The 19784-nt window shown below is 55.7% G+C and overlaps 3 protein-coding genes across 3 annotated transcripts in view; all 3 read left to right on the top strand.

Annotated features, from left to right (window-relative positions):
* The first annotated feature begins 1331 nt into the window (after positions 1 to 1331).
* Positions 1332 to 5585, top strand: LOC125959771 (lipid storage droplets surface-binding protein 2-like). The gene is made up of 3 exons (XM_049692710.1): positions 1332 to 2383; positions 4156 to 4593; positions 4663 to 5585. Exons 1-3 carry the CDS (start codon positions 2155 to 2157, stop codon positions 5091 to 5093), a joined length of 1098 nt encoding a protein of 365 aa, XP_049548667.1. The 5' UTR covers positions 1332 to 2154; the 3' UTR covers positions 5094 to 5585.
* Positions 5586 to 8069: 2484 nt separating this feature from the next.
* On the top strand, positions 8070 to 17667 carry LOC125959721 (frizzled-3). Its single transcript, XM_049692615.1, has 2 exons — positions 8070 to 8818; positions 15018 to 17667. Exons 1-2 carry the CDS (start codon positions 8477 to 8479, stop codon positions 17382 to 17384), a joined length of 2709 nt encoding a protein of 902 aa, XP_049548572.1. The 5' UTR covers positions 8070 to 8476; the 3' UTR covers positions 17385 to 17667.
* Positions 17668 to 18102: 435 nt separating this feature from the next.
* Positions 18103 to 19784, top strand: part of LOC125957369 (GDP-fucose protein O-fucosyltransferase 2) — a 3352-nt gene continuing 1670 nt past the window's right edge. Inside the window, exons 1-2 of the mRNA XM_049690030.1 lie at positions 18103 to 18288; positions 18362 to 19784. The exon at positions 18362 to 19784 is cut by the window's right edge and continues 1670 nt beyond it. Coding sequence (XP_049545987.1) covers positions 18243 to 18288; positions 18362 to 19764 — 1449 coding nt within the window. The 5' untranslated portion in view covers positions 18103 to 18242 and the 3' untranslated portion in view covers positions 19765 to 19784. The remainder of the gene's footprint in view (positions 18289 to 18361) is intronic.

Genomic DNA, 19784 nt, shown 5'->3' with positions numbered 1-19784 from the left:
CCAGGAAGTGGTAAAAAGCAGTAGTAAATCATTCGTTCGACCAGACGTTCGTCGGGCAGCGCAGAGAATGCAGAGTGCATCGCAAGCTATTTGACCTACTTTCAGGTTAGTGCCCGTCTACTTCAACTCCAGTTCTTCTCAGCCGCAGTGGAATGCAAAACTGCAGCAACAACCGACAGCGGAATTCATCCAATCCAAATTTGGATATCGGAGCTCCCTAGGGGCCGTGACCGATGAACCGCTGCTTATCGCATCACGTTGTGGAGCGACTCTGGTATTGACTTGGAGCTCGGGGCTGTATCCATGCACACACACACACACACACACACTTTGTGTCCAAAGGCAAACAATCGCATGTGTGTGGCGTGTGGGTTGACGTAATGTGCGATGCATACCCCCGACCGGCTTCTAAGTGGAAGAGAGTTCAAAGTCCATGGCAAGGCGACGAAAACGTAGCGTAGACAACGACCAGGGTGGACCAGGGCGAAGAGGCTAAAACAGAGCTGATGACACAGGCGCTGGAGGTTGCTAGTAGTGCCTGGTAATCGCACACACCCACACACACAAGAATCAAATGATATCAGAATTATCGATGCTGATGCTGCGGAGAGATGATGACGGCGGCGACGACGACAGATGGATGGTGATCTCAGTCACGCCACACTCTCGGGAAGGGCGATGCACATTAGCCAACGCACTCCGTCTCCGTCTATTTTGGAAATGTATCTGTCCCTGCCGTTTGTTGTTGTTTCTGTCTGCATGCCCAGTGCATCTGGCATCACCGTCTGCTGGCGAAACAGAAGACGCAACGGAGGCGCGGAGCCAGACAAGACAGAGAAAGACGCCGAGGGCAACCGGAAGTGTCTAGACCGGTCGAGCGGATGCGCACGCCGATGACACACGATCCGCGGATGATGACGAGGCACATCGAAGCCACATCGGACTTTGGAGCCGGAGAAGAGGCCACGATGATGCCACAGCCTTAGGTGCCTGCGGCTCACGTGGCGCTTGGCGACAGCCTGGCGACCGCGCGAGCTCTATTAATCAAGATCCCCGGGGACGGGCCGGGTGGGGTCAAAGGTGACTACTACCGAGGGCTGCTTGTTCGTGCCCCCCTCCCCCTCCTCTTTCTCTCTCTCTCTCTCTCTCTCTTTCTTTCTCTCTCTTTCTCTCTTTCTCTCTCTTTCTCTTCGCTAATCACTCGCTCGCTCGTTATATGTGCGCGTTGGTGTGTGCGTTGATAAGCGAGGTGCTGCTGTCGTGTTTCGTGTACACGGCGCGCGGGGGCATCCGTATAAAAAGCATTGATGGATCGGTCGAGAACGCCAAATCACCGCGTTGGTACCGGCAGATTCACATTCAGGCTACAGTAAAGGGGAGTAAGCGTACATTTCGCAGGAATCAAGCGATCATCGTGTGATACAAACAAGCGTGCAAACAAGAAGAAGCAGAGCAGAGTGCGAGATAAAAAAAAAACATTTTCCAACCCTGTTTACTGTGGCTGTGTGTGCAATTCATAAAGTGAGTCGTCTCAAGCCGCCCCCCAGAACGCCATCGTCTAGAACGCACACGCATACACACGCGCAGCGTCATTCTCACGATCAAACACCACCCGTACGGCCTCGATCAAGATCGACGCTGCTCCACAAAATTACCGACAAACGCGTGAGTGTGTGCGAAGGAGTAAGAAAAAACAGGCACCGAAATAGAGGGAGAGAGAGGCAAAGAGAGTGAGCGAGTGCGAGAGATACGACGATACATAGAGGGGTGCATCTTATCACTCGGCGATTGTGTTCGACTCGCCTGCGACGCGCTGAGCCCACGCACACATGCACCAGTGTGTGGAACTGAGAGAGCGAGAGAGCCGCAAAGCCTAAGTGATCGCCGACGGATCGAGAATCATTCTTTCCAACTCCGACTACCGAAGAAACAACAAGCAGTCAGCAGCAGCAGCAGGACGACTTTAGCGGTTTTAGATTTTCATTCATTGGTGCCTTTGTGTGAACAATTCTGTCTCGTGTTTCTGTGTGTGACTTTGCGGAAAGTAGTGCGTTACTGTGCATCACTGTGAAGTTCCAGCCGTTTGTCGCGTGCAAATTTCCATTTCAAGAGACAACCAATCAATATTCCGGCTGTTTTCCGGTCTCGTATAAGATGTCGACAAGCGGTGCAGCAAAGAATGGAAGCGCTGTCGCCAGCAATGGCACTCAGCAGCATCATGCCAGCAACGAACCAGCGGCAGCGGCGGCAGATTCAGCAGTCAACAACGGGAGCAGCGTGCACGCCCTGCTACCCCACCTGGAGTCAATCGATCGCATGATGGGGCTACCGGTCGTGGACGCTACCTGGCAGCAAACGCAAATGGTGTACGGACGGGTCAAAGGTAAGAGTTCCATTCGTTCTGAATTTCGGTGACTTTTTTAAGCTTCGATTACCACCGGGCGGTGGATCGTTGGGATGCATGAGAAAAACACAACAACCAGCAGCAGCAGCAGCGAGGAGGTGCCGATGACGCAGTCAATCATCTTCAACGCGGGAGAGAAGTGATGTGCACCGAAGCGCGCGCCACAGCACCCAGCAAAGTCCAAAGTCCATCCACAAACTCGGATCGCCGCCGTTGCCTCTGTGTGTGCCGCGCATTCCGGCGATGCAAACCCAGCGTCCCTCTCCCCTCTATCCACTCCGATTCTCGCATCGCACCACTCTCCTCGCTCGGAAACCGGTTCCTACCGGGAGTTGTTGTTGTTTTTGTTGGGTTGACCTGCAGAAACCCGCCGCACACCTTCACTAGCTTCGACGGCGGCGCAGACGACAACGATGCCGATGACGAGACGACTGCTGCTGGTGGTGCGTTAGTTCTGGTGCATTGGTATGCGCTGCTCCCTCGCGGTGTGTATGGCTTCATTGAGGCGTTGTCGAGCGGCGCAATAGTCGCCGAGTCGAGCCCCAAATCGGCTCTTCGTTTTATTTTTTCCCCTCTTCCTTTCCTTGCGCTCTTCTTGTTCTTCGCTGTAACCGAGAACAGCGTTCCCTGTATATTGATTGCCTTCCACAGGGGCCATAGAAGTTTGTGTAGTGGGTTGGTGTTTGAGAACAACAAGGCTCCTGTCAGAGAACGAGGATGCTCGAGCTGCTTGAAGTAGATGCAGGGAGCGGGGTGTAGGGACGTAACACGGGCTACGCCGGGCAACGTGACCGGAACCCGGGGCCAGGGTGCCACTTGGTGTATGCCTTGATTGAATGCTGCTCTCGGGTGGCAATTTGCTCGCATTTTTGCCTCCCCTGTTATTACATGCCGGGCAAACAGCTAATGCTGCTCTACTACTAATACTACTACTACTACTTCTACTACTACTGTAACGACTACGATGATGAGGGACGATCATAAATTGAGTCAATCAACCCCGTCGTCGCCCCCGGTCGTTGTCGGAGCCGCCTGGATGCCAGAGAGACAGCATCTCCCATTTCTCACCTCACCCTGCCGTTTGCCCGGGTTCGAGGGATCGTCTTATCAGGCACAGCCCCCCCATTCCCGTTCACTTCCGCTCACCGTCGCCATCGTCCTTGTTGTCCTCATCAATGGTCCAGCCAGCGCGCTCTTGATAACGACTGACTGCCATGTGACTTATCGTGCACGGTCTTACCGCTGTGTACCCTCTCTTTTCCCTCCCATCAACACGTCCGCTGTGTGGAGATGGTTATTAATACCCCGGCTACCATGGAATTTGAACCCGCGCCGGACTTGGTAATCTCCTTCTCCATTGTTCATTCTCTCTCTTTCTCTCTCTCTCTCTCTCTATCTTTCTCTCTTTCTCTCTCTCTCTTTCTCTCTCTCTCTCTTTCTCTCTGTCTTATCACTGTCCCCGTTGCACTGCTGCACCCTCGTGAGCTCGAGAGTGATGATAAGCGTGGTACGACAGCACATAACCTCCATTGACCACGCCCCATCAGGTGGACACGCCATTTTTCTTTTTTTCGCACCGACTGGCGGCCGCCGATATTCTTTCTCCTTTTTTTTGTTTTTTTTTTTTTAGTAAAACCACGACACGAGGACGCAATCGAGAGATGAGCTGGATTGATGTGACAACATTCGTCTTTATCTTTGCTTTCTTCTTTTTCACACACGTCTCTCTGTCTTTCTCTCCTCTCTTGCAGATTCGAATCGATTGCTGACGTGGGCCCTCGGCATGGTGGAGGATGTAGTGTGCCGTGCAGCGACCGTCTCGGCACCGCTGGTTCACCGTCTCGACCGTCCGCTGCAGCTCGTCGACCAGACGCTAGTGCGCGGGATCGACCGGCTGGAGGTGAATGCGCCGATCCTCAAGGAGCAACCGGCCGAGATCTATCAGCAGGCACGGACGCGCGTCCTCGAAACCATGAAGCCACACCTCGAACGGGTGTGCGAGTTGCGGTCGGCCTCGCAGCAGCGGGCGGCCACACTGAAGGAACTGTCATGGCGGAAGGCGAACGAGGTGTTGGCCACTCAGTACGGTTGTCTTGCCGTCGATGGCATCGACACGACGGCCTCGGTGGCGGAGCGTCTGCTCGATTACTACTTCCCCAAGCGGGAGGACGAATCCGACGACGATAACGGTACGCACCAGAACTCCAACCACCTCCTTCAACTGTCCCACTCAACTGTCTCGCTCGCTCTTTCCACAGCACCGGTGGGCGCGAAGGAGGATCCGGTACTGCACACCGTCCAGACGGTTGGCCGTCTCTCGAATAAGGTGGCCCGGCGCGTATACCGTACCGTGTCGCAGCGCGTCAAGTCGCTCGGTCTGCAGGATGTGCGCGACTACGTCGCCACGCTGATCGCGGTGCTGCGCCTCACGCAGTACCTCAACTTCATCAACGAGAAGCCCTTGATGGTGGAGGAGGACACCAGCAGCACCAACAACCACGAAAGTCGTGCTGTGGCGAATTCCTCTCCTTCTTTCATCTCCTCCCCGACCACTGGCTCCTCCGCTTCCAACTCGGGAGTGTCCAATACTACCAGCCGTACCGCTATTACAGACAATAGTGACGCCTCCACCACCAGCGAAGCCACCGGTACAGACGAAAAGGCGTCGAAGAAGAAAATAGTGATGTAAAGAATCAGTTTGGAGAGCTTTGTTTTCTTTTTAGCTGGGAGATGGAATGATAAATTGGAGAAATTTGGCAGCAGCAGCAGCAAGAACACTAGGGGGAGAGATGTCCGTAGCAATAGCATTTCGCGGTGACTATGACTTCGCGTGACGTTTTGTGCCGCATGTGGTCGTTTACTATTAAGAGAAACTCTGGTGATTTGCACCAAAGGTGTGACCACCGGTTGGTCACCACGGGAAAAAAGGGGTAGGGAAGGGGAGAAAAGTTTGAGAAGAGCAATAGGGACGCGGAGGTCGCCCACTAGGCTGCCTACGGGGTGATTTTGTTTGAGAAGAAGACGCCCCCGAGTTCGAGCTGCAACACTAGAAGATTAAGTTTATATGCAAATTGAGTAAGTTTTTGAAATAAAAGTAAAATAAAGGCAAAACCTATGAAGCCAGGATTATATGTGGCTTCGCAAAGTATACATATGGCTTCGAGGTTTAATGATGAAATGCGTAAATATGCCTTTCCCTGGATTTCCCGAATGCATTCCGCGGCTATTGCTTGTAATTATGAGACCCCAGCATGCCTGGAGCTGATTGGTGCCACCCGATCCCCAGTTGTGCGATGTTCCGAAAGGCGAACAAGAAGTAGAAAGCCCAGCTAGGACGCCCGTGAAACAACATGAGATAGTGAGGCACACATACAGACACACCGTTCGTTGGTTTTTTGCGCAACATACACAATAGCGGTGCTCAATTAGTTCAATCAGCGCGAAGCAGCGGCTCCTCGAACTCGCTGCTGTTGGTGCTGGTGTGCGAATCAGGACGGAAAGCTGCTGATACGGAGACCGCTCTGGCAAACAAAAAAAAACAAAAAAAAACTAACACAAACAAACAACCAACGATCGAATGGGGCTGGCGATGATCAGTCGTCATCGCCACAAATCTAGCGGCCGCTGCTCGGCCACGGTCCAAGGTTTCTCTGCGCGCGCGTCACCAGGTGAGGGAGGGAGGTGGGCAGCCAGCGAGCTAGCCAGCCTCGCAGCACCCCTAATGACGAGCAGCAGCCGCGAGCTCGCCGATCACGCCACTTTCGCACTTTGTCCGCCGCTGAAATCGCTAAGAAGGCATCGGCTGGAACGTCGTCAAATGAAAAGGAAGAGCGGAAGGGGAAAGATCGCAAGAAGCATCGGCTGACATCATCGAACCCGGCATGGACGGTTGGAGTGGTGCTGATGGAGGGGGAAGAGGAGGAGGAGGAGGTTTGTTTTGGCACGCTGTGCTATGTGTGTACTCGCGATTGTGTGCGTGCGTGTGTGTGTACGCTTTTTTGCCTCAGTTCATAGCGCAGCTACAGGGATGAGTAAGTCACGATACGAACGGGGCCAGAAAGTGGATTGGGCGCCCCTTTAGCATTTTCTAGAGAGCGAAGCACCACGACGTGACGCTGGTGGACGACGTGGCTCGGGCGTATGACGTATATGCGAGTTTGCGGCCTCGTTGCCGCTCGCCCTCTTCCAAACCGCAAACCCCGGACTTGTAGCGCCGTTTGTTGTTTTTGGTTTGCTTTGTGCTTTTTAAGAGCTTAAGGCGGCGGAGAACGTTGGACTTTGGATGTCGGGGGTTTTGTGCATCTTTTTGGAAGTGAGCTGACGAAGCCTACACGCTGCTTACACACACACACACACACTGCGGGTGTAGGATGTCACCACTAATTCATATATAGGTTCGACAACACACTCCATCCAGTCGTATCCATTATAGAACGTTTAGAGCGTATTCTGTGAATGATGTTGTTTCTCCTGTACCTTACAAGATAATATTAACATATTAATAGAAAAAGACAAACCAAGTGAGCGTAATTGTGCTATTCATCTCATCCCTCTGTAGCCGCCGTTTTTTGGGGTCAGAGTTACTCGAAAGTTAAACGCGTAAAAACCACGCTTTTTTCGTTTCCGTGTCCCCGTGATTTGGCGAGGCTGCACGGTTTCGGAACATGAATGATGCTATCTTCTCGGGGCGCAATATTGGACGAGCACGCGTGCTATCGTAGTAGTAGTTGGCGCCGGCGCTAAAGGCGGTGTTCGCTCGGTGTTGACGATGCAAGCGACAAACAGAGGCAATCACTAGGTTCATGGCGGGGGGGGGGGGGGGGAGGATTGACCAACATTTTGCTCTGGAAGGCATGAAATAACCCCCCTCCCCACCCGCTCCTCTCCACCTTCCACAAGTGTTTTGTTTCCGGTTCATTCTATCGGTTACTCAACGTCAACATTTTAAAATGTGTAACCCCTAAAATTATGCAAAACGGTTGCTGGCGTAGATATTGGTTTTTGTACCAGATGTAGATGTTGGGTATTTTTACCGTTTGCCCTTAAGATCGCATTTGGTGTAGCAATCAGCAACTGTACACTTTTACTTACGGGAAAAGATTTTTTTTTTTTTTCAAACACAATGCACGATTTAGTGTCGGTCACTGTATGCAGAAAGCGAGAGAGAGAGTGGTGCGTGCGCGCATGAGAGAGTAAGATGCGCTGCTCTACGCTGCTCGCTCACGCAACCTGAGATAGTGCGGGCCAGGTGCTGCTGCTGCTGATGCTACTCTTCGGGAACTCTCTCTCTCTCTCGAAGAAGAAGAAGAAGAAGAAGAAGAAGAAGAAGAATTCTCTTGAAATCCAAAATCGGAAAATGTAAAACCTTACATCCGCTGTTTGTTTTTGTCGAAAAAAACCTTTCTTCTTTCAAAAAAAGAAAGTCAAAAATAATTAACTCGTAGTATTTTCCCTCGCTAGCTATACACGTATAAACGCGTATACACGTATATACGGTATAAACAAACAGCGGATTTAGGGTTATACACGGTACGGACGGTCGCTCGGAGGAATCGTTGCATAGGTGGATAGATTCCAGAGGAGCGTTCCGTTGCCGTCCGTTTTCAACTCGTTTCGTCATCTCTCGTTCAAACTCCATCCATTCGTCGACCGGGACAGTTGAGTCTGTTTGTTTGCGCTGCTTGCGCCAAGCGAGCGGAAACTGTGGAAACTATCTAAGCTCTGTAGTGGCTATTGTTTTTGTTGTTGATATGCACAGCCAGTAGCGTCTGAGCTGATCCTGTGCCTGTGTGCCGGTGTGTGTGTGCGTGTGTATCTGAATTGGATTGTGCATCAGTGTTCTCAGCGTGCTGAGCGTGTTTCTGGCGTACCGGCCGCGAGGATGTCCGCGAGCCGGTGCTAACAAGTGCTGCTGCACTGTCAGTGGCCACAGGAGGAAGGCTTTTAGCATCCTACCTGTTTAGCTACTATCAGAGATAGAGAGAGAGAGCACGCGGTCGCGCGTAAACAATCAGCCCAACCGAGATCATCGTCCCTTCCTCACGGCACAGAAGGCGAGCCCGCGCGAGAACCATGACACTGGCCGGAGGAGTAGGACGACGGAAAGGACGGTGGCGATGGCGATGGCGATGGCGATCGCCGCACCTGTCGCTGCTGCTACTACCACTGATGGCTACACTACTGCTAGCGACACGCGCGGCCGGCAGCCAGCAGCACGGCGGTGGCACGGTAGCGCTGGAGGAGCTACGGTGCGAGCGGATTGCACTCGGTGCCTGCCAGAACCTCGAGTACAACATGACGATCGCTACGGCTGGCGGCCACCACGATACGCTATTCGGGGGCGAGCTGCTGCACCAGGCACACCAGGACAGCAATGGTACCGCTAGGGTGCGATGGGTCAATGCAGAGCTCCTGGTAAGTGAAGCTCCGCCGTCCGTCTACCAACGCCATCCGATCAAACGAGATCAATCCAATCCAATCGATCAACCATTCTGCGACCTGCGACTCGCGTCCTTGCTCGTATTGATGTAGAAGTCACCTCCCCCCCCCTCCCCAGCCCCCCTCTCTCCCCCCTCTCCACTATCCTTAGGCCAGACTCTCGCGGCGCTTCTGGACGCGTCTGCCGCAGGAAGAGCTGAAGAAGAGCGCACCATAAATTACCTCATAGATAACGTCGTCGTCCTTTTTGTGCGCAGATTGTGCGCATTAACGCGTGGTACACCGCGGCCCACCGCTGGACCTGGCCGCTCCTGGTCGACATGGCGGCGGCTCGGTTCAAACACGCTTGGACACCCCCCCCCCCCACCCCACCCCGACTAATGCACACCCTTCCTTCGCTTTTTGCGGCTTTTTGGTCGCGGGACGTCCATTTGCGGGGCTCACTAATTAGTATAGGCCCACCAAACCTCCCTTCATCACCCCCTCCCCCCCCCCCCCTCTCCGTTGCTCGCGGCTATCTCACACCGACGCGCGGCGGTGGGCGGCAGAACATTTTGTCGGTCGGTCGGTGGGGCCACGAATGCTCCAAAAGCCGGAATGGAATGCTTTTCGGTCCCGAGAGATAAAAGCATTACGAGGGGATGAGGGGATGAGGGTGGCAGCGCTAAGCCGCTTTGCGCGAGGCCTGCGGGACCACCATCACCGGTTCACAGTGATTGAATGATGGAGAGAGAGAAAGGAAGGAACAGGAATAGAAGGCGCATAAGAAAGAGGGAGCAAGAGAGAGAGAGAGAGAGAGAGAGAGAGATAGAGAGAGAGAGAGAGAGAGAGAGAGAGAGGGAGAGGGGGGGAAGGAAGATGGAAGCGATTCTCGGTTAGGCTTCCGCGCGCCCGCGTCTCTGTGATCGCCGTCGCGGAGGACCGCGCGGTGCGGTGTCTCGGTCGGTCTTTTGATCTGCCACCGCCACCGTTCGCCATCATCATCATCATCAGCAGCCGCAGCAGCAGCTCGATCTTGCGCTATCGACAGTGGTGGTGATGGTGGTGGTGGTGGTGGTGACGATAAAATAAAATCATTAACGTTCGTTAAAGTGCCATTACCGAACCCTCTTCTTCTTCTTCCACCCTCCGTCCCTCCCCACGGCACGAGGTCTCTTGTGGCGGAGACACTCGGCAAAGGCGCATCGGCGATCGGCGTTTCGAAGTCGCCGCCACCGCCGCCACCGATGAGTCGCGCTTAAGTTCGGGAGCAAGCACAGGATGATATAGGGGAAGGGGGGTGAGGAGGGAGGGAGTTTGGGCACGGTCCGAGGAGAGTTCCCCGAGCCGGCTTGATCGTTTCCTCCACACAACTGAAAGAAGGATTTCAACCATTTTCACACCTTGGGGGATTTTGCAGGGGATACTGGAGGGAGGGGGGGGGGGGATCAGTGCTACATTTCACACATATTCTCCTTACCCCCTAGCCCAACCCTTTTCCTATACTGTCTTCCATAAACCCTCTTTGGGACCCTCGAGATGGTCGCGTTGGCCTCTGCGAAAGGTGCGAACTCGCCCGGATGTGCCGATCCCTGGCTCACCCTGACACACACACACACACACACACACACACACACACACGCAGCCTCACCATTCTCCATGTTGTTCCTGTTCGGCAGGAGAAAAGGAACCTCGATCCTGGCCACGACGATCGTGCAATCCGTTCCGAGGGGCATATAATGGGTAAAAAGGGGTTCCTTTTCTCCCTCTGCTTTGCGATGCTTAGTAATGTAGAGAGAGAGAGAGAGAGAGAGAGAGAGAGAGAGAGAGAGAGAGAGAGAGAGAGAGAGAGAGAGAGAGAGAGAGAGAGGAGAGAGAGAGAGAGAGAGAGAGAGAGAGAGAGAGAGATAGAGAGAGAGAGAGAGCGGTCATAGCGCTGAGAAACCACCAATACCACATGGCCGCTCTTGACTCGACCCGCGGGCTCTGTTTAATGTTTCGTTCTATTCTGTTGTTCCACCCTCCGGCTTCATCAAAGTCCACAGAGAACCTCCGGGGGGATGGGGCTGAGGGTGTGAAGCATGTCCGATGCCCGATCCCCGGCGTCCGTCTAGCGTGGCGGCGACGCATCGCATCGACGTTTGATCTTCTGCCGACGTTCGAAGATGATTTGTGCTCCCCCCCCCCCCCCCCCCCCCTCCTCCGGGGGGACAGGGTAGTAAGGGGTGTAAGAGGTTGTAGAGGCGGAGGTAATGAAAATGGAATGGGTGGATGGGCTGGTCTGGAAGAGGGGTCTGTGGGATGGTTGGCGTTGGGTTCTTGACATCGAGCCAACCCGGCAGCAGCAGCGCAGCGTGAGCGATATAGACCATGCCCAACCCCCTCTCTCACCCTCGCCATCCTCCCCGGTTTCATCCCTTCATTTTCCAAACCCCACCCCGCCATCAAACCATCCCTTTCTTTCGCTCTTTCACTCACTCACTTCCCTTCCCTCACGCGCTCATGTGCTTCGTATAAACACTTGCCGGCGCACTCCACTCTCTTTGCCCCCCCCCCCCCCTCTCTTCTTCCAACTGCGGTAAAAGCATGAAAGGGGATGGATAAGTTACGCTCGCTGCTGCCGCTGCCACCGAACACCGGGCACAACGTACGCCTAGAGGGTGGTGGGAATAGCGGGCTGGTGTGGGGAGGGGGAGGGGGGAGATCTCTGGAATGATGAAAACGGCCGCCAAATTTGCCCGATTCGCGGCGCAGCGCGGGCATTCGGGCACGACGACGACGACGACGACGACCGCGCCGTCGATGGCGGCTGTATGCATGGAGGAGCCAAAAGGAACGGAATGCCCTGCATCCCCGTCGCCGCCATCTTTCCCCTTATATCGGTCTCTCTTTCTCTCTTTCTCTCCCTCTCTCTCTCTCTCCTTCCCTTTCTTTCCTTCTCGTTCACTTGTACGGTTCGTTCCGGCTCGCTGCTGCTGCTGCGGCGGCGAGAATAATGGCTGAGGGTTGAAGGGTGAAGGGGCGGAAGAAGGCTGTAGGAAGGGAAGAAGTTGATGGTAGGGTTCGACGTTGGCGTCCGCGCACCAGCCAGCCAGCCAGCCAGCAGTGAGCCATCGCACTTCCCTGGGCCCACCACCATTCGAGCAGATCGCGAGCATCGCACATTGATGAAGAGCAGCAGAACGATGCGGGCGAGTGAGTGTGTGTGAGAGTGAGAGGCAAAGATAGGTAGAGAAGAAGGAAACGAAGGAGAAGGGAAAGGAAGGAAGACGAAACAGATACGACGCGCGCGCACTCAGCAGAAGCAGTAGAGGAGGACGAAAGAGTGAGAGAGAAAGCGAACGAGCGAATGGTCGAAGGCATTCGGAAGATCAAAGCCGGCACAGTCGGTATTTTATACTCACTCCTCCTCCTTCTCCTCCTCCTCCTCCTCTCTTCCTCCTCACCATTACCACTCGCTCGTTTCTGCTTCTCCTCCTTCTCTTCCTCCTGCGCTACCACCAGTGACCTTACCCTTTTTTCCGTTTGCTCGCCGGTTTGCTGCGCCACTGCTGCCGTTACTGCGGATCGCGGTGCTCGCGGCGACGACGTTTCCAGCGGATGATGCGCACTCGACTCGAACACACACACACACACGCGCGCCTGCGTGCGCGGGCTCCTAATCGACAGGTTTCGGCGGGCCTTCCTGATAACGCGCAGGGCGATGCGTTCACCGATAAGGCCACTAAGGGGCCTGCACTCCCCCCCCCCCCCCCCCCTCCGTCCCTTCCATCCCCCGCAATCCCATGCGTTCCTGTGCGTAACGCGCACAACTCTACCAGCCACCAAAAAACCCCAAATCTTGGAGTGCTGAGCGCCGACCGGAGCCGAGAAAAGAATTCGTCCAGTGGTCCAGAGCACAGAACAGGAGGGTGGCAGGGGGTGTAATAAATCAAAGAAGCGGCAACTCCGTGCGATTGCGGTCGCGGTCGCGCTTTTCGCGCAATATCAAAGCTACCGCGGCGCGGTGCTTGTGCTGGCGTGTGTGTGTGTGTGTGTGTAACGTTGGTATCGAGGGTGTGTTGCTGCTTTCCCCCATCTCCTACTCCTCTGTTCCGAGACGCCTGCCTGCCTGCCAAACGTTTCGAGAGTGCTTTTCGGCGTTCGGCGTTCTGTCGCGCAGATAATAGCACCCTCCAAGCACACACACAAACACACACACACATGCAGACCCCTCGCCACCCCCCCCCCCCGTCCCCCTCGCTCGCCTTTCCGGGAGCAACGATGGGCGATCTGTGCTTTCCATCCTCCCGTTGGTGAGGTCCCGTTTGAACGCTGGACGGCAACGCGCCAGTAGAATTTCGGGTCTTCTCCGCCCGGCATGCTAGGCGCACGCCTCCAACCTTTCTCTCTCTCTCTCTCTCTCTCTCTCTCTCTCTCTCTCTCTCTCTTTCTCTCTCTCTCTCTCTTCTCTCTCTCTCTCTCTCTCTCTCTCTCTTTGCCATCGTGTACTTTGGGGGAAAGGACTCGAGCGAGGCACTCAGCGCATCTCCACAAAGGTGTAATGTAGAGGGGTGCGTAGGGGGAGGGAGTGTAGGAAGGGAGGAGGGGGGACGCGGGGAGGCTGGGGTCCTAATGGATATGGCTTAATCGATGTTCCGCTCGCTGGGCGCACCGCTTGCTGCGTAGCCTTCCCTCATAAGTCAACCCCATCCCCCCTTTTCCGCTCGCTCCGATTGGTTCTGGAGTTGGATGCAGAAGTCAATTTGTTGCGCGCCTTCCCTCTCCCACTCATCCCTCATCTTTTTTCACCCCCTGGTGTCTGATCGCACATATGGGGAGTATTAAGCAAAGCAGGATTGAAGCAGACGAAGAAGCGAAGCGGCACAAAAGATGAGAGTGAGTGAGACAGAGAGAGAGAGAGAGAGAGAGAGAGAGAGAGAGAGAAGAGGTCGAAGAAAAGGAGGAAGATGGGAAACCTTAAAAGAAGCGAGCGAACGACGACGACGGCGGCGGCGGCGATGATGGCGTCTTGGGGGGATTTTTTTTTGTTTTATCAAAGACGAGCAGAGAGCGGCGGTGGCAGAAGAGAAAAAAAAGCAGAGAAGAGAATGGGAAGCAACAAACGCAACAAACCGATGGCACTATCGGTCGAAGTGGGTTGGGGGGGGGGGGGGGTAGGAAGGGGAGAGCAGAACACAAAAACACAAAACTTGCTGCTGCTGCTGAACGTGTGTGTGTGTGTGTGAGAGAGAGAGAGACTCCCGAAGAAGGAATGATGATGATGGGACTGGGGTGGAAGAGCAGGATGGGGAGAAGGAAAGGGGGAGAAAGGCTATTCTGTATCTTAGTCTCCCTCACTCCTCTTCCTCTTCCCCTCCCCCCCCACCCCGCCGGGGCGGAAGGCGCGGCCACAGCGCGGCGGCTTTGGTTCGCTCGCGCTGGCTTTGCCTTTTTGCCGCCTTTCATCTTGCGCACTCGAGCGAAAAAGGATGTGGGGAGGGGGAGGGGAGATGGGAGGTAATATGGGGTGGGGTAGCAAAGAACCGGTTCACGCGGGCGCACACAGCGTCTGCCATGATGATGATGATGCTCGGTCCGACCAGCTCCGCACCAGCACCATCGAGACACTGAGACACCCCCCGAGCGAAAAAGGAGAAGAAAGGGGGGAGGGGGGGTGGTGGCTGGTGGTAGAGGGCTGGTGTTATAATAATTGAACTTAATAGACCATCATCTCATCATCATTACACCGCACCAGCGGCGGCGGCGGCGGCAGTTCGGGTGCGGTTGCGGCGGTGACTGGACCTGAAAGCTGAACCTGGAATGCGGACGAACCATCTCCCGAACTAAAGGGGGTTGATGGCATGGCATGAGGGACGAGTGTAACGAAGGGGGGGGGGGGGGTTGATGGTGCTGGTGGTGGTGTTGCTCTTGTTGCTGCTTGTTGTTTCTGCCCATGGAGATGCTTTAGTTCGGGAGTGTCCAGCGCCGTCCATCTTGCTGTTGTTGTTGTTTGTTGTTTGTTGTTTGTCGTTGTTGTTGTCGTTGTTGTTTAACAAAAGACAACAATTGCAGTTCACACGCTTTGACACTAACGCACGCACATCTCTCTCTCTCTCTCTCTCTCTCTCTCTCTCTCTCTCTCTCTCTCTCTCTCTCTCTCACACACACACACACACACACACACACACACACACACACACACACACGCACACAGATCAGCTCGTTGCGTCCAATCATCCAGTCCGGTTGCTCGAAGCAGTCGCTCTTCCTATTCTGCTCGTCCCTGTTTCCGCTCTGCTCACCGAATGCACCGCGCCCGGTCTACCCGTGCCGGTCACTGTGCGAGCAGGTGCGGCGCGATTGCTTCGCCGACCCGGTAAGCGCCAAGCTATGGCCGGACTATCTCGATTGCCGCCTGCTGCCCCAACCGGAGAAGCACGAGCTGTGTATGCAGGTCGGTTCGGCGGATGCACCAGCCGGTGCTGCTGCTGGTGGTGGTGGTATCTCGGCACACTCGGCAACCGTTTTGGCATCAACGGAAGGCGCACAGCAGACGGCACAACTGGTGGTGCCGGTAGAGGGCGCCGCTGGTCAACCGACGGCCGCCATCGTCGCCACCGGTTCGGCCATCGTCAATGGGTGGCCCCCGTTGAACCTGAGCTCGTTCCTGAAGCACCACAACAACCACAACCATCAACCACTGCCAGCGGGAGGGGGCACGAAGAAGGCCGACGGTGCCGCCCAACCCTACCAGCCGCCCTGGTTTGGTGGTGGTGGTGGCGGTGGCGGTTCGTTCGTGTTACCATCAGAGGATGACCGGCGTACGACGGAACTGCTGCTGGATCTGGTCGGTGGGCTGCCGGTGGAGCGCAGCGGCGCCACCAACAGTGCCGGTGGCGGTGGTGGCCTTGGGTGGCCACCATGCCCGACCAACTACAGTCTCGAGTATGACCGGTGCGTACCGCGGTGTGGCCCGGCGATCGATGCACTGTACAGCCGGACCCAGAAGGATCTGGTCGAGTGGTGGACGCTTATCCTGTCCGCCGGTTGCTTCATCTTCACGCTGATGTCACTGGTGACGTTCTGGGCACGGGCGAACGGTCGGCTGGACTACCCGGATCGGCCAATTCTGTTCATGGTGCTCTGCTACAATCTGCTCGGTTTGTGCTACCTCGAGCGTACCATCCTACACCAGGGCGGTGACCAGCGGCTGCCGGAGGTGCGAACAGGTGTAAACGACGCAGTGGGAGGAGGAGGTCATGCGGCGGTAGTGAACGGTGGGACGGGCGGTACGAGCACCCTCGACCTAGCACTCATGCTGATACCCTCCCCGACCGACGGTTCCTCGACCATCGGTGGTGACGTAACGGCAGCCGCTGCGACGGCAACGGCTACGGTGGTCGACTGCACGATCGCCAGCTCGCAGTGCCTGGCGTACTACATCATCAAGCACTACCTGCTGCTGAGTGCCAGCACCTGGTGGTTGATCTTTGCCCTCTGCTGGTACCTCAGCACGGCCAAGCAGTGGTCGAGCGAGGCGCTCGAGCGCCGCTCCGGTCTGTTCCATGTTCTCGCCTGGGTTGTACCGTTCGCCGTCCCGATCGTGGCGCTACTCCGCGGTAACATTCAGCGTTTCGAGCTAACCGGTTTCTGTACGGCGATCGGGCTAGCCGAGGAGCTACCGGCATTGGTGCTGCTGCTGAGCGGGGCGGTTCTGGTGCTGCTTGCACTGTGTGCGCTCGGCCGGTTACGCACCGGTTGGAACCAGCGTGCTCATCTGTCGCGCGTTTTCGCTCACGTGCTGACGTTTGCCGTGTGCTACCTGGTACCGGCGGTCGGGGCCATCGTCTGTCGGATGCTGGAGCGTGTCGAGCACGAACTGGAACCGTGCCCGGTGGCCGGTCGGTGCCCTCGGACCGCTGGCTACTTCTCCACCCTACCGACGCTGCTCCGGCTCGCCCTTACCCTGCTCGGTGGTGGCTCGGTCGGCATCTGGCTGTGGGTACGCCAATCGACCGATCTAAGCAGCAGTAGCAACAGCAGTGGCGGCGGTGACGGCGGCGGCGGCGGCAGTGGAGTAGCGAAAGGGGGGGGCTACGGTTACTGCTCACCGATCAATACCACCTCAGCTGCCACGGCCGATCGGGCGATTCGAAAGGTTGGCCCCGGAGGAACCGGAACGGGTACGGTGCGCACCACGTCTTCCCGCTGTTCCAACGCGGCACCATCGTCGCGGGCAGCACGCGGTTCACAGCAGTCGGTCGCACGCACCGGTTACATCGCCGGTGCACGAGCGGCAGCGGTGGCGGCGGCCGGCGCGACGACCGCTCCGTTCGCGATGCAGCAGCACAGGGCTGGCCGCTCTGTGGATGGTGCGGCTAAGACGCACAAATACTGCTACGTGTATCAACCTACAACGGTGACGCACGGCATCCCCGACGATCTCCATACTGCGCGTCGAACGCAGCAGCAGCAGCAGCGACAATCGCAGTCGCCCTCGGCGGCCGGCTACGTACCGGTGCGTACCGTTCGCCGTAGCTTCCGCCCCGTTGGGCCGCTCTCGATGATAACGAGAATTTGAGGTTAGGAGAAGGAGGAAGCAGGAAGAGTTTATTAGAGTAGAGTAAGGTCGAAGTCGGAGTACCGGTCCGGGATGGAAACCGGGTAATCATGCCAGCGGTGGCCAGCTTTAACTAGTGGATAGGTGTCGATAGAAAGAGTGGAGTTAGTGGTAGTAGTAGTTTCGTAAGGTTAAAACCGAACACTCATGTTAAACGTTATGTTCCATCTCTCGTTAGCTCGCTAAGACTTCCCTTTTGTTTAAGTGAATAAAATCCCAGAACAGAAAACAGACACGATTGCGATTAATTTTTAACCTGTTGTATCTCGCAAAAGAATAAAAGGATTCGTACTGGCAGTTACGCCTTATTGGGGATTTTTTTTAGGTAGACGATGTTGAAGAAAAAGTTTTATTTATCTTTATTTAAAAATAATCTACCTATTGAGTACAAACGACTACTTTGTGATATAGAAAATGCTGGCCACTTATGAGCCCCTTAAACATAAGGGGCCAAATTGCATACCTTTTGGCAATATGGTCCATACACATATGCACACACACACACATACACATACATACATAATTTAAATGCAGTATAAGTGCTGGAGTCGTACCGCTGTAAACGTACTGCTGTGCAGTTCATTCGAATACGGAGCGGATGTGCACGCGCACCAACCGCCATCTGTCAGATGGCGTCGTGTGTACGGTTTTGTTTGTTGCTCATAAGCCGGCACTCGAAGCAGGAATATGTGATCCCGGGGGGCGGACGACCTTAGCACACTGCTGGTGAATGGTTGCGTTTTTTTTTGCGACCTAGCGCCGCCAAAAACCGTACGCCAAAGTTCCGGTGCAACTCCAGGTCCAGGGGCGTTTTGTGCCATGAAGCTGTGGGTGCCCAGTAGTGGCCAGACACATTCCGGCTTCCGTGAGTATTACCTGCACCGTGTTCTCGGCAGCCGTGTAATGCGTTGGTTGGTTTTTGTTTGTTTTTTTTTCAGCAAACTACATACAGCTAGCATCCTGGCTGTTGCTACTGCTACCAAGAGTGGACTGTGCACGGGCCGTACAATCGACGCACGTAACTCGCCCGGAGGATGATGTGTGCGATTGGCGCGACCTTTTCCTACTCGCGTACCACTGTGAGCAGCGACCGGTCGACCCGGTCCTCTACCTGCTGTACGATGTGAACCCGAGCGAAGGCTTCAACCTACGCCGGGACGTGTACATCCGGATGGCGGTGCTGGTGAAGTATCTGCGGACAAAACCGGGCTACCGGCGCACGAAGCTCGTGCTGCCACCGTGGTCTAACCTGGTACATTGGCGCAGCCATACCATCGACCAGAGCCAGCTGATGTGGAGCCAGTTCTTCGATCTGCCCAGTCTGAAGCTCTACACCGACGTGCTGGATTTGGATGAGTTTTTCGAGGCGTACCGTGGCCGGTACGGTTCCAGTTCTGCCGACGTGGTCGAGGTAGACGAGGTGTACAAGCTGCGGCACTTCGACAACATGTTCGAGCAGGACGGTGCGTTCGTGGACAAGTTCGAGGAACACGTGTGCCCGAAGGGCGAGATAGCGGCGTGGCACTTTTTCGGGTACAGCAACTTCACCGCACGCGACTTCAGCTGTCTGCACTTTCAGGGTAGCGCGTTGCTGCTTCATCGGTTGCTGCAAGCGAAGCGTCACCAACGGCCAGCGACCGTTGAACGGCGTGCCGCCCGCACCGTGCTCGTGCTGAACGCGGAGATCGTACTGCACGACCTCTGGGGCAACGGTGATTACTGGGAAGCGCGCCGGTCGATGCGGTTCGCCCGTCATTTGGTCGAGGTAGCGGATCGTTTCCGATTGTCCCAGCTCAACTCGACCGACGAGCATGAGGGTACGGTGCGTCCAGCTCGCTGGACTGACGAGCAAAGTGACGGTGACGATCGGGAGCGGCGGGTGGCGCAAGGTGGCCGCTACCTGTGCGCCCATCTGCGCCGTGCCGACTTCCTGTACGGGCGTGACCGCACCACCCCGACCGTACAGTCGGCCGCCCTGCAGATCCGTGCCAAGCTGCTCGAGCTCGGCCTACGCACCGTGTTTGTCGCGTCGGACTGCTCGCGCACTGAGTTCTACAACCTGCGGAACTACCTGAAACGGTTTCGAGTGGTGCGCTTCGAACCGGAGAGCTACGAGCAGCGCACGGTGCTGAAGGACGGTGGCATCGCCATCGTCGATCAGATCGTCTGCTCGCACGCTCACTACTTCGTCGGTACGTACGAGTCCACCTTCACTTATCGGATTTACGAGGAGCGCGAAATCCTTGGCTTCCCCACCGAGCGCACGTTCAACACGCTGTGCAAGAGTGAAAAGGACATGGAGGGCTGCGAGCAGAACGCGGTCTGGCCGATCGTTTACTGACTGACTGACACCCGTACGCT

Source organism: Anopheles darlingi, chromosome X (genome assembly GCF_943734745.1).
Source record: "Anopheles darlingi chromosome X, idAnoDarlMG_H_01, whole genome shotgun sequence".
Classification (NCBI taxonomy): Eukaryota; Metazoa; Arthropoda; class Insecta; order Diptera; family Culicidae; genus Anopheles; species Anopheles darlingi.
This window is presented reverse-complemented; position numbering and strand designations above follow the sequence as displayed.